Source organism: Loxodonta africana, chromosome 2, assembly GCF_030014295.1.
Source record: "Loxodonta africana isolate mLoxAfr1 chromosome 2, mLoxAfr1.hap2, whole genome shotgun sequence".
NCBI classification, from domain to species: Eukaryota; Metazoa; Chordata; class Mammalia; order Proboscidea; family Elephantidae; genus Loxodonta; species Loxodonta africana.
The window spans coordinates 84,512,227-84,529,219 of record NC_087343.1 but is presented as its reverse complement, the minus strand read 5'-3'; the positions used below and the strand labels follow the sequence as shown (position 1 = coordinate 84,529,219).

The 16,993-nt window shown below is 41.0% G+C and overlaps 1 protein-coding gene across 1 annotated transcript in view; it reads right to left on the bottom strand.

Annotated features, from left to right (window-relative positions):
• CMYA5 (cardiomyopathy associated 5) overlaps nt 1–16,993 on the bottom strand; it is a 137,192-nt gene that overhangs the window by 10,703 nt on the left and 109,496 nt on the right. The window contains exons 10-11 of the mRNA XM_023545584.2: nt 1,924–2,057; nt 19–118 (exon numbers count right to left, since the gene is read on the bottom strand). Of these exons, the coding sequence (XP_023401352.2) occupies nt 19–118; nt 1,924–2,057 (234 nt within the window). The remainder of the gene's footprint in view (nt 1–18; nt 119–1,923; nt 2,058–16,993) is intronic.

The following is a 16,993-nucleotide window of genomic DNA, read 5'->3' as shown; positions in this document are numbered from 1 at the left end:
CTTTCTTCTTTTGCTTACTCTGTCAGCCGTCGTCTCTCAGCAAAGCTGATCACTGTCCCATTAGAGGAAATTTGCAGCGCAGGGTGAGCCGTTTCTCTCAGCAATAGAAACCTGGTTCCTGTTGCAGTTAAGAAAATAGGGTTAAAACATTGCCGCAACATCGAGAGCTGTCCTTGGGCTAAGCCCCAGAGTTCAGATGTTGTCTCTCTTTCTCCTGATATCAAAATCCCCTGCTCAGAGTTTGCAGATCCATAGCCAAACTGCAACCACGATAAGGCAACAGTGAATGTCAGTGGCTGGTTTCCACCACCTGGTGCTGCTCAGTTATGCCTTCATGCAAGTCATGGATTGAATTACATCCCCCACTCCAAAATGTGTGTATCAATTTGGCTGGGCCATAATTCCCAGTATTGTGTGATCGTCCTATATGCGGTAAATCCTACCTCAGTGAGTCAGAATCGACTCCACGGCACTGGGTCTGGGTTTTTATGATGTTAATGAGGGAGAATGGGCTCAGTTTACAAGATTAGATTGTGTTTTTGGGCAATCTCTTGAGATATAAAAGAGAGAAGTGAGCAGAGAGACAGGGGGACCTCATACTACCAAGAAAGCAGTGCCGGGAGCAGAGTGTGTCCTTCAAACCCAGAGTCCCTGCGCTGAGATACTCCTAGCCTGGGGGAAGATTGATGAGAAGGCCAACAGAGAGAGAAAGCCTTCCCCCCTGGAGCTGACACCCTGACTTTGGACTTTTAGCTTACTTTACTGTGAGAAAATAAACTTCTCTTTGTTAAAGCCATCTGCTTGTGGTATTTCTGTTATAGCAGCACTTGATGACTAAGACAACATGTGTCTCTTGTAAAAGAGGTCCCCCCCCCCACCCCACTATGCAAGTGTGGTCTTTACATCAGCAGCATCTACATCACTTGGAAACTACGTAGATGGTAGAATCTCGGGCCCTACCCCAGAACTACTGAATCACAATCCATATTTTAACAAGATCCTCAGGAGATTCACGTGCCATTAAGTTTGGAGAGGCACTGGTGTAACCTAAAGGAGTGGTTCCAGCAGTGGAAGTTACAGGCACCATGTTGGGCCTGCAAGGAAAACGTTTCTGAGGAGGCAGCCCTTACATCCTCTCTTTATAGACATCAGGCTGGCCCTAACTACATCACAAACAAGGGACATGTATAAGTTTCTGCTTGTTGGCAAGTCTCTTAATGTGCTACCCTCAATCTTGTGCCATCTGAGTCCAGGATAAGATAATAAAAGATCACCTTTTCATTCCTCACTTCCCTTCATAATAATTGAGACTAAACAATTTTTGGTTGGCAACATCCGAATATTATCCCTGAAACATCACTGAACAATTTTATCAGTTCCTTGAGTCATTCATTCATTCAGTGAGTCAGCAAACATTAATTGGCACATACTATGTGCCAGGTACCAAGAATAAATGGAAGAATAAGATGGGAATCTTGTTCATAGAATTCACAGTGCAATAGAAAAGGAATCCCCATACCCACCCCAAACACACAGACACACATATCCCCCAGTCCCAAACGTATCCAAACGTTATAGTACATTATGAGCCAAACAGGAATTATCTGGAGAGATTTTTTTTAAAAAATACAAATGTCTGGCCCACCTCCAGATCAATTAAGTCAGAATCTCTAGGTGTGGGATCTGGGCATCAGTATTTTTAATCACCCTGAGTCATTGCTAATGGACAGCCAAGGTTGAGAACCTCTAAACCAGAAGAAAATAAAGAAACATCTTGATGAAGACCAATCTTGGGTCTTCATACCAAAAACCTAGCATCGGTAGCAGGTTGGGGGCTTATATAAAGTTGCCCTCTAGGATGTCTTCTCTGGATGGTAGAAAGGAGGAAAGAAAATAGCTCTTTGTGTATGAAGGAGAAAATACCTTTGGTGGAAATGAGGGCAGCTTCACTCTGCTCACTTGTCCCAAATGCATTGATGGCTTTCACGTAGAAAAAATAATTATCATTGGGTTGAAGGTTAACTTTCAGCTGGAGTCCTTTAATTCCAGAGAAAGACCTAAACATAAAGGGAAAATAATAGTTTTAAATGTAATACTACATGCTAGATGACTTGTCACATCTCAATTTTATAGTGAATGAACATCTTTTATTAACGATGAATAATTGTTTTCTTCTCTCTTTATGACCACCAGAGTTAGCAAGCCAGACTGTGCAAAATCGTCATTGTCCATTAAGATTACTTTGCCAAATCATTCCTATTTTTGTCAGCTTTTATCCAATATATGCCTTCCACAATGCTCTTTAGAAGAAAAACAAGCTTTTTAAAAATTATTTTTAAGAAACACTAAGTTTGTGGTTTATTATATTTATTTCTTTAATAGTTATTGACTGAGCTGGCCCTTTTGGATTAAGATAATGTTACACCAATTCTATAGTACAAGGAACTCTAATTATCTCATTAACAAATTTAAATTGGGGAAAATTTGAGATGAGTGATGATTTTGTGCATGGTCATCATGCCAAAAGCCACCAAAGTTAAAACAAATTGGAGATTTCTAGAGGAGTGAATATCTTTTAAGGTCTGCTTGATCCTGGCAAGAAAAGAGAATTCTAATCATACACACACACACATAATCTTCAAAGTTGCTATTCTTAAATTGCCCACTTATATCAAAGGAAATGTGCTGGTCGTGGTGTCTAATTTACAGCGGAATTGACTAGCCCACTGTGACAGCTCAACCATTTAAACACAGATAAAAAGACTTTCCGAATTTGAAGACAGAGCTCTCTGAACTTCACAATGAGCTGGGATAATTTTTTACCTCTTTTCCATTCTCTTGATCTATTTGTTTTCACAGCCTAGAGCATTTATGAAAATAAAGTAAACAAGTACTCTTTAGTTTAGCCCTCATTTGCGGGATGCCTTGTAAGAATTCCTAACCAGAGTGCAAAAGAACCAGGGTTCTGGCTCTGGGAGCTGTTGATTGAATAACTGATCAATGAAAACAACAGTACAACAGACTTGATGTTCATTCTGAGATGGGTAAAGTTTTGTGTTTCTTTGTTTTTATTTTGAATGAATGTACCACAATAGCAGAACAGTCAAAGAGTGGCCACTGTTTACCCACAGATTATTTTTTTGGGTCATTTCTACTTCTGTTGTCTTATTTCACTTCTCAATACCTGCCTCAGAGAATAATAACATGGAGAACCAGAAGGTGTCACTGACTCAGAAAACAAACTAATTCAGAAGTTCTTCGAGGCAGAAAATCTGTATAGAGTAATAACCCCCCACCTCACCCCTAATGTGTAAAAGTACCAAAAGCCAGAATGTGTTCCTGAGAAGGACGGGGAGGTGGGGAGTAGCCTGGGTCTATTTGCGTGTCTGCTATTTAGTCCCCTGTATCTGGAAAAGGTCAGTGCAAGCTTCTCAGTTTTTATTGGGTTGTTATTTCAGAACCTATGGCCTGACCAGGCCCGCAGGAGAGTACTATCTTTAGATGTGCTGAGAAGGGATTGATAAAATTGAGCCACACGTCCACTGCCAAGTAATTATGCTTCAGTTAATTAATGAAAAACCATAGCCTATGAGTGGTAATGTAATTCTTGACTAAAATGTCTAGAGTATTAGTCTGGGGTGATATTATATACCTTGTTTGAAGTTATAACTAACGAAATATTTTAAATGTACATTAATTATAATCAGTAATAAAATTATTGTCTAAGTAAGCACACTTGGGCCTGAACTAAATTTCAGACTTCATTCACCATTAAATAAATATTTATTGATCATTTACCATGTTTCTAGGCCCTGTCTCTGACTGTTAACCCTGAAGCCTAAGAGGGAGTTAGCAAGGATAAGTGAGGAAATTTCAGCTCTAAAAACAGGATAAAACACACTGGCTTCATTTTGTAACAGTTTTGGGTGTTAAATATCAAAGATGCTGGTTTTTAGGTGTTTGCTCTTAGGTTTTGTGAGGTCCATCAAGGAGAAAATTTCATATATGTAGTCAACTGCATGCTATGTCTCATTACTCACTTAAAGAACAAAGGTTTACATGGTACTGAAGTTAAAATTCGGGATCAGATCTCGCTTTCGGTGCCTAAGCAGAGGTCATGCAGATTTGACAAATATGCACAATGTCCTCACTGAACCTGTGAAATGAAAGCACCAGGCATGAAAATGAAAGTAATACGAAATGTGGTGCCATTTTATTGTGAACAATTTGTCACCTTATGCTCAAGCACCAAGAGCACAGTGAATGCGCTGAGATACAAATGGTTTGTTTCCAGTCTATTTATTCTGTCTGAGCTCACTTAGATGTCATATAAAGTTTTCATGTCAGTTGTCCTTGCTTTGTAATCAAATGAAAACTTCAAAAACTTTGGCATTTGAGAGCTGAAGAGTCACAGCCTTCATAGATTATTATGGTTTTATTTTAGAAACTTGCCACAATTGCAAATGAATCCACATGATTTATAATGAGCTTCGCAGAGTTTGCCAGTAGAATTCAACTTCACAAAAAGGCCAAAGTTACTGAAAGTATCCAAACTGAGGTAAATTATCAAACAGCAAAGGGAACTTCAGCACATTGCTGGGGATTATAGAGTGATGTGATTATGATTAGAAGCACAGAGCCAATATTAAAATTCACAAGACAACACAAAATGTGACTTAAGTGTTCTCATTTTGGATCATAAGTGTGGGATTCTACCTACAAGTGCCATACCCGTTGCCATCAAGCCGATTCTGACTCATAGTGACCCTATAGGACAGAGTAGATCTGCCCTATAGGGTTTCCAAGGAGCAGCCGTTAGATTCAAACTGCCAACCTTTTTGTTAGCAGCCGAGCTCTTAACTAGTGTGCCACCAGGGCTTCATAAGTGCTACAGTCAGTGGAAAGGGATGGCCCTACATGTGGAGGATCAAGGAGTAGTAGAACAAGGAACTCATAAGTATGCCACGGGGTATGAACTTATCAGAGAGCTCTGTATCCAGCAGGTCTTCTAAGGACACTCAACCTGCTCTTTTTTCCATTGGGAGAACACAGAACAGTTGTAAAGCAGAGAAAAATGACTTACCCTTTCATTCTTGAGATTTTTCAGGGAATGGCTGAAAAGTTTGCCACAATTAACCATGGATGATGGGGCAAGAATCATTGTAAGTGAGAATTAAAACGAATATTTTTGAAGTGAAAAATCATTCAGAATATCATGCTTAATGGGAAAATACTAACAGTATTCCCATAAAAATCAGAGAGAGAGACATGAAGTTAAAAAAAAAAAAAAGAAGGAAGGTAGAAGGTAACATTATTTTTTATCTTTTTTTTTGCATCATTTTTAGATAATTTGGCTACTTATCTAGAACACCCAAGAAAAACAACTAAGAAAACCTCTTATATAATAATAAAATTTAGTAAGATGGCTAAGTACAAAACTAATATAAGAATCAAAAGCCTTCATATATAAATAACCAGGTAGAAAATAAAAGATCTTATTTAGAATAGCAACAAACTTAACAAGAAATGTATAACACTTATACAAAGAACATTAAAAAACGTTACTGAAGGAAATCCAAAAAAGTTCATTATCAAATAGTTATATAACTGGATATATGTATATCTGGAAGATAGATAGATAGACAGATACAGATAGAAAGATAGATAACTGGAATATATATATAGAGAGAGAAAAAATTTTAAAATATGACACAAAAACTAAAAGCTTTTTTAAAAAGAGACTGAGAAATTCAAGTAAATTAATGTTAAAAATTATGAATGGGACAAAATATAAAAAAATATTTGCAACTCATATTACAGATGAACGGCTTTTACAAATCAATAAGAAAAATAACACAATCCAGCAGGAAAAAAAAATGGATTAAAAAAATGAGCAGACGGTTCATAGAAAAGGAAATATATAGCTCTTAAACATGAAAAAATGTTGACTCTAATAAGAAAAATGCAAAATAAAACTATAATAAGATTCCATTTCCTACCTATCAAAATGTCAAACAACAAAAAGCTTCAATAGTAAATGGTTACTTTGGGGAAGGGTAAGACAGTACACAATACTGAGAAAGCCAGCACAACCTGTACAAGGCAAGGTCATGGTAGCTCCATAGACACATCCAAACTCCCTAAGGGACCAAATTGTTGGGCTGAGGGCTGTGGGGAACACAGTCTCCGGGAACATCTAGCTCAGTTGGCATAACATAGTTTATAAAACTGTTCTACACTGTACTTTGGTGAGTAGCATCTGGGGGCTTAAAAGCCTGTGAGTGGCCATCTAGGATACTCCACTGGACTCACCCCTTCAGGAGCAAGGAAGAAGGAAGAAAACTTAAGATACAAGGGAAAGATTAGTCCAAAGGACTAATGGACCACATCTACCACAGCCTCCACCAGGCTGAATCTAGTACAACTAGATGGTGCCCGGCTACCACCACTGACTGCTCTGACAGGGATCGCAATAGAGGGTCCCAGACAGAGCTGGAGAAAAATGTAGAACAAAAGTCTAACTCAAAAACAAAGACCAGACTTGCTGGCCTGACAGAGACTGGAGAAACTCTGAGAGTATGGCCCCCGGAAACCCTTTCAGCTCAGTAAGGAGGTTCACCTTTCAGCCAAAGATTGAACAGGCCCATGGAACAAAATAAGACTAAAGGGGTGCACCAGCTCTGGGGCAGGGACTGGAAGTCAGGAGGGAACAGGAAAGCTCGTAATAGGGAACCCAGAGTTGAGAAGGGAGAGTGTTGACGTGTTGTGGGGTTGTTAATCATTGTCATATAACAATATGTTTACTGTTTGATGAGAAACTAGTTTGTTCTGTAAGCTTTCATCTAAATTTCAATTAAAAAAAAAAGATCAAAAAGTTTGATAACACCATGTATAGGCAAGAGTATGAAGAAACAATCACTCACATAAGCTACTGGTGGGAGTAGAAATAGCTACAACCTCTGTGCAGACGGTTTGGTAATATCTATCAAAATTTAAAATATACATATTTTTTAACCAGTCATTATGCATCTAGGAATTTACCATACAGACATACCTACACATGTATAAATTGATAAATACACAATTGCTTGTGACAATAAGAGAGTGGAAACAGCTAAATGCCTCTCAATAGGAGATTGGTCAAATAAGTTAAATGATATTCTTACCATGGAGTTGTTTAAAAAATTCGAGGCAGCTTCGTATGTATCAATATCCCATATTGATATGGGACCAAAAAACCAAAAACCAAACCCACTGCCGTCGAGTCGATTCCGACTCATAGCGAGCTTACAGGACAGAGTAGAACTGCCCGATAGAGTTTCCAAGGAGCGCCTGGCGGATTTGAACTGCCAACATCGTGGTTAGCAGCCGTAGCACTTAACCACTATGCCACATTGATATGGGATACACACCAAGAAATAGGAAATATTTTTAAGCAATAAAAAAGCAAGGTGAGAAACATATATGAGTGTGTGTATGTATATATATATATTACATGCTACCATTTACTGAAAAAATACAGATGCTTGTATATGCACAGACTAGCCGAAAGGACAAATGAATCAGATAACAGTACTTGCCTCTGGGGAAGAGAACTAAATAGGTAAGGTATAGGTAGGGAGGAACATTAATTTTCACTACATTCCCTTATGCATCTTTTGAATTTGTACCATAGGTACATATTATCTATACAAAATAAATTAAATAATTTACTTTTAAGGGCTATATTACAAACTCAGGAGTTCAGGAGTGGGTTAATTATGTTCGCAAAATCTCAAAGGATACATTAGTTTGCACTTTGTAAAGTAGCTCCTCTATGAATCTGATAATCCAACATTTTGTGTGGGATGGAAGGAAGTGGCGTACAAGTGCTTAAGGTGAGCTGAACGGCTGGTAACTATGAGGGGTGGCTCTTCTCTGCATTGCCATGTCTAACACCTGGATCTAAGCATGTTTTTCTCCCCAGTGGAGGAGGGTGGCATGTGTACTAACAATATGGAGGAACCCAGTGCCATGACTCCTAGAAGCAGCCTACGGATGTTACTGTCGCCGTAATGCACACAGATGGCTAAGTATGAATTGTTTTTAAAAACACAGTTGGCTCTTACTAGCATTCCTATTGGCAGCACCCACATTCAACCATTGAATGCGAACATGAACAGAGCATACTGCTGGAGCCAATGGGGACAAGCTAGGGAAGCAGTGTCTCTCAAACCTGCCTGGGAATATTAGACCCTCTGAATCAAAATCTCTTAAAAAGGGGCCTGTGAATCTAGGTGTTTAACAAGCCACCCAGTTGAATTTTCTCATCAGTTAGGTTTGGGAAACACAATCATAAGATAGTGGGGAGTGAGAAGAGGTGGGAGGAATAAAAGTGAAAAAAGAAGAAAAGCACATGATAACATAAGCAACATGAATTCAAGAACAAGTAACTAAATAGCTATAGCTTTATGAAGTCATATGTCTTAGGTTAGGTTCTCTACAGAGAACCAAACCAAACCCATTGCAGCAGGCCACTGGCTTACAGGCTGCAGAGCCTGATGAATCCAAGATCAGCAGGTAAGCTGCTACCTCAAGTCCCAAGAGCCGGAGGTCGGATGATGACAAATCGGGTGCAGAATCCAGAGCGAGAGTCTTGCTGAAACATCCATTTATATACTGGAAGAAGGCCACACCCCCATGGAAACTCCCTTGCAAGTGATCTCATCACGGAGTTGATAACATCATTGCAAAACTGCCAAACAACATAATAATTGCCAAACCGCTAAGAATCATGTCCTAGACAAGTTGACCACACAACCTTAACCATCACAGTCCACTCCTTGTCAACTTGGCACCTGTACACATCTCCTTAAACTATACATAATCTCTAAATAATGGCAGTTATAAAGTCATACTTGCACATAACATGATACAACACATGTATAACTGAAAACATACTAGCCCAGTTTACGTCTTATATTTTATAAGTGAAGAAAACAAAAGTATTTGATGCATACAATGAAGAAATACCTATACCAATTACAGTCCTAATTTCTGCAACTGGTCAGGTGGTAATAGCTGGTGTTTAGAACTGCCTTCTTCCACCACCCATTCTGTATTCCTTTTACCTTCAGGAAGCACCTCAGCTGGTTGTGGTTCTTTGCCAGGTGGGGTGACCGAAGCCTTCATTCCTGAAGAGTCTGGGCCATGTTGAAATTGGGTTGCTGTAGTTTTCCACTGACTTTAATCACAGGACACAGTAGTGCTGAGAGATGCCCTAAGGGATCTCTTGTATTCCAGACATACTCTTCTTTACCTCCGTTATGCAATACCAATCCAATTTCTTCTTAGTAATAACGATTAATCACACCAGCCAATATGGTAACTCCCTTCTTTGTTGATCCAGAGACATGAGGAGCCCAAAATGGCCCGAGGTATTCTAAACTTCCAGTTCAATGGAATCAGGGATGTGTCTCTGGGTGAGAGCATCCCACCCTTTGCAACTAAGACCTCTAGACCCGCAGAGCATAGGGTCTTGGGGACAGGAAACAAAAATTTTCCAAGTGGGTCACTAGGGGTAATAATGAGTGGCGCTGCTTCAATTTCCACCCCTTGATTCCTGGACTTATGAATCCTGGCTACAGAAGAAACAGCACCATATACTGGATGCTAGTTTAGAGCATATACAGCTTCCTGGAGAACACTGCCCAAACCCTGCAAGGTATTACCACCTAGCTGGCTCTGTAATTGTGTCTTTAGAAGGCCATTCCATCGTTCTATCAAGCCAGCTGCTTCAAGTTGATGGGAAATATATTAAGACAAGTGAATTTCATGAGCATGGGCCCACTGCTGCACTTCATTTGCTGTGAAGTGAGTCCTTTGATCTGAGGCAATGCTGCGTGGGGTACTATGATGGTGGATAAGGCATTCTGTAAGTCCACATATGGTAGTGTTGGCAGAAGAACTGTATGTAGGGGAAGGCAAACCCATACCCAGAGTAAGTGTCTATTCCAGAAAGAACAAAACACTACCCTTTCCATGATGGAAGCAGTCCAGTGTATTCAACCTGCCACCAGGTTGCTGGCTGATCACCTCAACGAATGGTGGTATATCAGGGACTTAGTGTTGGTCTCTGCTGCTATCAGATTGGGCGTTTGGCAGTGCCTGTAGCCAAGTCAGCCTTGGTGAGTGGAAGTCCATGTTGCTGAGCCCATGCATAACCTCCATCCCTGCCACTATGGCCACTTTGTTCATGAGCCCATTGGGTAATGATGGGAGAGGCTGGGGAAAGAGGATGACTGATTTCTACAGAACATGTCATCCTATCCACTTGATTGTTAAAATTCTCCTCTGCTGAAGTCACCTTTTGGTGAGCATTCACATGAGATACAAATATCTTCTCTTCTTTGGTTCATTCAGAGAGATCTACCCACATCCCTCTTCGTTGTACCTCCTTCTCTCCAATTTTCCAGTCGCGGTCCTTCCAAGTCCCTCCCCATCCAGACAAACCATTGGCCACAGTCCATGAATCAGTACACATTCACATATCTGGCCAAGCAAAATTAACAAACAGGTGCACTGTTCAAGGTTATGTCCATTGGGAGGATTTCTCTTCATCACTGTTCTTCAGGGAGGTCCCAGAAAGGGGCTGTAGTGCTGCTGCTATTCACTTTCGAGTGGCGCCTGCATATTGCACAGAACTATCTGTAAACCAGGCGTAAGTTTTTTTTTTTTTTCCCTCAGTCAACTGATCATAGGGAACTCCCCATGAGGCCATAGGCACAGTCTGGAGAGGGCAGGTAAAGTGACAGGAGTGGAGACCATGGGCATTTGGGCCACTTCCTCATACAACTTACTTGTGCCTTCAGATCCTGCTCAGGCCCAATCTTGTATATACCACTTCTATTTAATGCTGGAGTGCTGCTGTGTACATCTGACTTTATGGCTCTGTAGGTAAGACAACACTCAGTTCATGATGGGCAGCTCAGGCCCCATGGTGACTTGGTGGCACAAGGTTAAGCATTCAGTCTCTACTAAGGCCCAGTGACAAACCAAAAACTATTTCTCAAAAGGAGAGTAGTTATCTGCAGAGGGCAGCAGGGATTTGCTCCAAAACCCTAAGGGTCTGCACTGTGATTCACCAATAGAGGCCTGTCGAAGACTTCAAACAGCATCTGTACCTGCCACTCACACTTGCTGATCATATGGTCCAAGTGGCAGAATGGCTTGCACAGCAGCCTGAACCTGTTGCAGAGCCTTCTCTTGTTCTTGGCCCCACTCAAGACTAGCAGCTTTTCAAGTCACTTGATAAATAGGCTGGAGTAGCACACCCAAATGAGGAGTATGCTGCTTCCAAAATCCAGAGAGACCCACGTCCTCCTTTTTAGTTGTAGGAGGGGCCAGATGTAACAACTTATCCTTCACTTTAGAAGGAAGATCTTGACAAGCCCCACACCACTGGACCCCTAGAAATTTCAATGATACGGAGGGCTCCTGAATTTTTGTCCGGTTAATTTCCCACCCTCTAGCATGCAAATATCTTACCAGTAAGTCTAGAGTCATGGATACTTCTTCCTTACTAGGTCCACTTATCACAATGTCATCAATGCAATGGACCAGTGTAACGTCTTGTGGAAGGGAAAGGCAATCAAGGTCCCTGCGGACTAAATTATGACATAGTGCAGGAGAGTTGATATAGCTCTGGGGTAGGACAGTGAAGGGGTATTGCTGGTCTTGCCAGCTGGAAGCAAACTGCTTCTGGTGGTCCTTCGAAACAGATACGGAGAAAAAGGCAGATCAATAGCTGCATACCAGGTATCAAAAGATGTATTAATTTGCTCAAGCAATCTGGTACAGCAGCTGCAAGTGCAGTCACCACCTGGTTAAGTTTTCAATAATTCATTGTCATTCTCCAAGATCCATCCATTTTTTGCACAAGCCAAATAGGTGAATTGAATAGGAATGTGGTGGGACTTGCCACCCCCGCATCCTTCAAGTCTTTGATCTCTGCAATCCCTCCAGGAATTCAATATTGCTTTTGGTTTACTATTTTCCTCGGTAGGGGCAGTTCTAGTGGTTTCCACTTAGTCTTTCCTACCATAATAGCCTTTACTCCACATGTCAGGGATCCAATGTGGGGGTTCTGCCAGTAGCTGAGTGTGTCTATTCCATTTATGCATTCTGGAACTGGGGGAAACGCTACAGGATGGATTTGGGGGCCCACAGTGAGATAGACATGAGGTTGAGTCTCCACTGATAATCTGATCTCCATATGCCCCAACTCTGACTGGTGGGACACAGGGACATTTTGTGTCTCCTGGAGTTAGTGTCACTTCGGAGCCAAAGTCCAGTAATCCCCCCAAAGTCTGATTATTTCCTTTTCCCCAACAAACAATCATTCTCATAAAAGGCCATAGATTTCTTTGGGAAAGGCTGGGAGAAAGATTAACAGTATAGATTTTTGGCAGTGCAGTGGGGTCCTTCCTCAAGGGGACCTGGCCTCCCCTTCATTTAAGAGGTTGTGGGTCTGTAAACTGGCTCAAGTCTGGGAATTGATTGATGGGTGGTGGCTGTCTATTCTGACAATTCAAGTTATACTGCCATTCACTTGACCTAGAATTCTTCCTCTTGTACATATCAAGTAAATAGTAGTAGATTTTCCACCTATTTCACTCCTAGGGACACCATGACTAAGTAGCTAATGCCATAAGTCCATATGAGTCAAACTATTCTGATTACTGCTTTGATTCTGCTGTCCATTACAGAAACCATGCCCACACTGTCTTCACTGATTGACTGCTGCCACTTGGCTCCTACCACCACGGAGTCCGATCAGCTCCATTGCAGTTATTGTTGTTTTGTGCCATTGAGTCAATTCCAACCCACAGCAACACTATAGGACAGAGTAGAACTGCCCCATAGGGTTTCCAAGGATCAGCTGGTGGATTTGAACTGCCAACTTTTTGGTTGGCAGCCTGAGCTTTTAACAACTTTGCCACCAGGGCTCTCCATTGTAGTTAGGTGTCTAAATTCCATTAGGGCAGTTCCCACTGTCAAATCTGACTTACATAAAATAGCAATCACAACAGTCTTCGAGGATGCTGGGGCTCCCTTTGCAAATTTTTTTCTCACTGTTCTGGTAAAAAGGTGTGTCCCTTGGCACTCATGTATGGATCTGCAAGTCTAACCTAATAAGTCCACTCTAGTCTGCCAATTTCCCTAAGCCTTTAGATACCTTCTTCTACAGTATAAGCAGGCAGGTCTGGTACTTCAACTTGATTCAGTGTAGGCCACCGTGTCATCCATGCATCAGTAAACCAACCAAATAAACTATTAGATCCTTTCAAACCTCACGAGCTGAAACACTGAATGAAGAATCTGTGCTTAGTGGGACCATAGCAATAAACTCAGACTGATGCATCTTTATGTTCCTTGCCCCATTATCTCACACACTTAATAGCCATTGCCACACATATTCCTCAGGTTTCTGTTTGTACATATTAGAAAAGTCAAGCAGTTCTTACGAAGTGTGACATACCTTCTCCTAGGTCACACTTTGTATGTACTTCACCTTTTGGGGCTTACTGGGACTTAAGTCTAGTTACATGTTTAGAAGCAAAAATGCATGATGGGGATGTGTTCTAAGAACATTCAGCAATGTCCTATAAGGCATTTGCCTCAGGTGATGCCCCAGGCAATGACTCAGATGTCTCTCCAGGGGATGACTCAGAAAAAAGCTCTTCAGACACGGCTGGGCTAATCTCATCAGATGCAGGTGGAGGGGATAATGGTTTTATTGGGGAGGGTGGCATAGTGGACAAAGATGGAGTAATCTCTTAGGATGGGAATGAGAGGGCTAATTCTGCTGGTGGGAGTGATTCAAAGGAATTTAGGCGCTAAGTGTCCCCAGCTTCCTGATTATCTGCCCATATGTCACCACCCCAAGTTTCAGGATCCCATTTCTTCCCAGTCAATGCACTCACTTTAATTTTAGACACCATTCGAGGTTGGGAATTCAATTGACATTGTAATTCATCCAATCTTGCAATAAGATGCTTGGTTTGATTTTCAGCAACATCAACTCTGTTACTACAAGAAATAAGACTTTCTTTCAGGGCACAAGTGGCAACTTTGAGGTCATTTATGAGGCACTTGAGCTGTGATTCTGAAACCCTGAGCTCATCTCTTTCTGTCGCCACTTTGTTTAGTGAAAGTAGGACAAACGGACCGGCTTCCTTATACTTCTCATTCTGATAAAGTTGTAGAAAAGTATCAAACATGTGATCACCCAGAGCCTTGCCTCCCACAAATACTTGATTTATTGGTGGTGCTATTTTGCATATTTCTCTCACCACCGCACAGCATGGATTAGCAGTGTTCTCTTTACTACTGGAAGCGGAGACACCAACATCTTTAAGACTAATCAGCCTTGAGAACCAATTTAAAAAAACTCACTCTTACAATTTTGTTTCTCTAGAACCACTCTCAGTACCAAATGTCTTAGGCTGGGTTCTCTAGAGAAGCAAAACCAGTGAAGTGTGTATATACATAGAGAGAGAGAGAGAGATCTGAAGGAAATGGCTCACAGGGTTGTAGAGGTTGGCAAGTACCAAGTCCATGGGTCAGGCATCAGGGTGCTGGCTTCTCCTGACTCACACAGCTGCAGGGGCTGACAAACCTACAATTGGCAGGTCAGATGGCAGGCCACTGGTCCACAAGCTGCAGAGGCCAACAAATCCCAAGATTGTCAGGTTAAGTGGCTATCAGGTGCAGGATCCAGAGTGACAGCCTTGTTGGAACATCCATTTAGATACTGGAAGAAGGCCACACCCCCAAGGAAACTACCTTTCAACTGATTGGCTGCTCACAGCAGATCTCATCATGGAGTTGAATATATCATTACGTAACTGCCAAACTACATCATAACTGCCAAACCACTGAGTATCATGGCTCAGCCAAGTTGATACCCAACCTCAACCATCACACTATATTTATATAAAACCTCAACTAATTGGAAATATGGGACTTTTTGTTGAAGATGAAAATTTTTCATTAAATCAAGATTGAGAAGAAAATTCTTTATATATTGACTTTTTTCCTTTTTTTAAAAAAAATGGTAAATAAAAATTTTTGAACAGGATTATTTTTTTTTTTTGACAAATGAGGATATTATGGAGACTCAGTATTAACTACAACTCAGCTATTATTTCATAATAATGTGGAAACAGAGCATGATGGCTGAGTGCTGCTGACCATAGAACTTAGCTTTTCCTGTAATTAGATTCCATCACACAAAGTAAGCCAATGCATTCCAGTAGAATAATTCTGGATTTTTATTTTCTCTATAATTACCCTCAAAAGCCTGAATGATACCATTTATACTTCAGGTGGAGAATCCCAGGGATCTGGTAACATTCATTCTTCTGAACTCTCTAAGCTTTCCTTTACCACGTCAAGGTCACATAAGTGAACAATTACTTGAGATCTCTACAGAACTGTCTGCACAGAACCATGATATAACATATTTTCAGATTCAGTTTAAGAAATGGTTACATGGGGAATGCTTTTGCATCTGTTGTAAACCTGCTCTTAAAGACAATCACTATTATCTTGTTCAATAGCGCTTATATAAAAAATTCCTTTTAGAGCTGAATGTCAAGAAATATAATTGTCTCTCTTGATGAAATGTTAGGCTTACTTTTAAAAAAGATGAGTTATGTAATCTCTTTCTTACTCCATCTTGTTCTCTCCCCCTCTCTCCTGTTTTTGCCTTAGCTGCCAGGAAGTGCAGATCTAAATTTTATGTTCCATTGAGGTACTGCTCTTAATCTGCACTTTCTAATACTATCTCCTCACCCCTGCCTTAGCATGGTAAAATATGAATGTTTTAGTAATTCTATTATGTCTGAGTCTTTTATTGTAAACAACTTGAATACTTTTGGAAATTGAGAGAACATAAGTTAGAAATGAAAGAACAAGTTGGGTTTCCATTCACTGAGGTTTTACTATACAACCAGGAGGTGTATGGAATTTTAAACCATGAAAGTCATATTAGATTCATTTGGGAAGACTTCATTTAGGGAAAGCTAAATGCCAATAATGCTCGAAAATAAAATCACCTTCATGTAACCCGCTCTTCCAAGGGCTCCGAATGGTAGTTCAACCTGGGTCAGAAAGCAACACCAGAATGAAATTTGGCAATAAGCTCTTAATTACTAAATGAGTTTTGGCCAAACCACGTCAGAGATCCCCCTGTTGTCCTGTGAAGCAACCATGTGCAGGAATGACTGCCTCCTTTGCCCACTGTTTGCAGAGAAGGTCAAATCACTTGCCGTGGACTGCTGGCCAGTCATATCCTATTCAGTTGAAAGCTTACTAAGAAAGTTAAGAAAAAAGAAAGACTTGGCTAGGACTAAGGAGGGGAAGTTCACTACTGACTACTTTGTAGCATATTGAGTCTCACAGATTTGTCATTCAATACACAGCTTCTCTCTGCACAGCCCACACAGCTAATCCCTGTACTATATTTCTTTCAGTTTTCCCTTCTCCACCCACAGTTCTGCTGACTTCTCTCCACACAGGAGAGACAGAACAGCTGAGGAAACAGCAGAGCAGTGGAAAAATTCTGAAAGTGTTTTGAGCCCACCCAACCTGAGGAGAGCATTCAAAGAAAAACAACAAAGGGTGAGCAGGAGCTCCCTCAGCCCCCACACACAAGCTGAGGATTGTCACTCCCGCCTATCCTCAATCCCAACATGGGTCGACTACTGGGATGCAGCCATGCTGCCCACATGCAAAAATATGGAAATATATTCTCCATGAGGATTGTGAAATGGAGGTAATTGCTCGTCAATTTCAGACACTGCGTTAAGGAAACTGGGGGCACAGTAGGCTCATCCCATTCAAACACCCACCATAGAGTTCAAGCAGCATCTCTGGTCCTGAATTGGAATGTCTAGAGGCCATCATACAGGGAAAATAGCGTAGGTCTGAAGATGTATGTGTTTCTGTT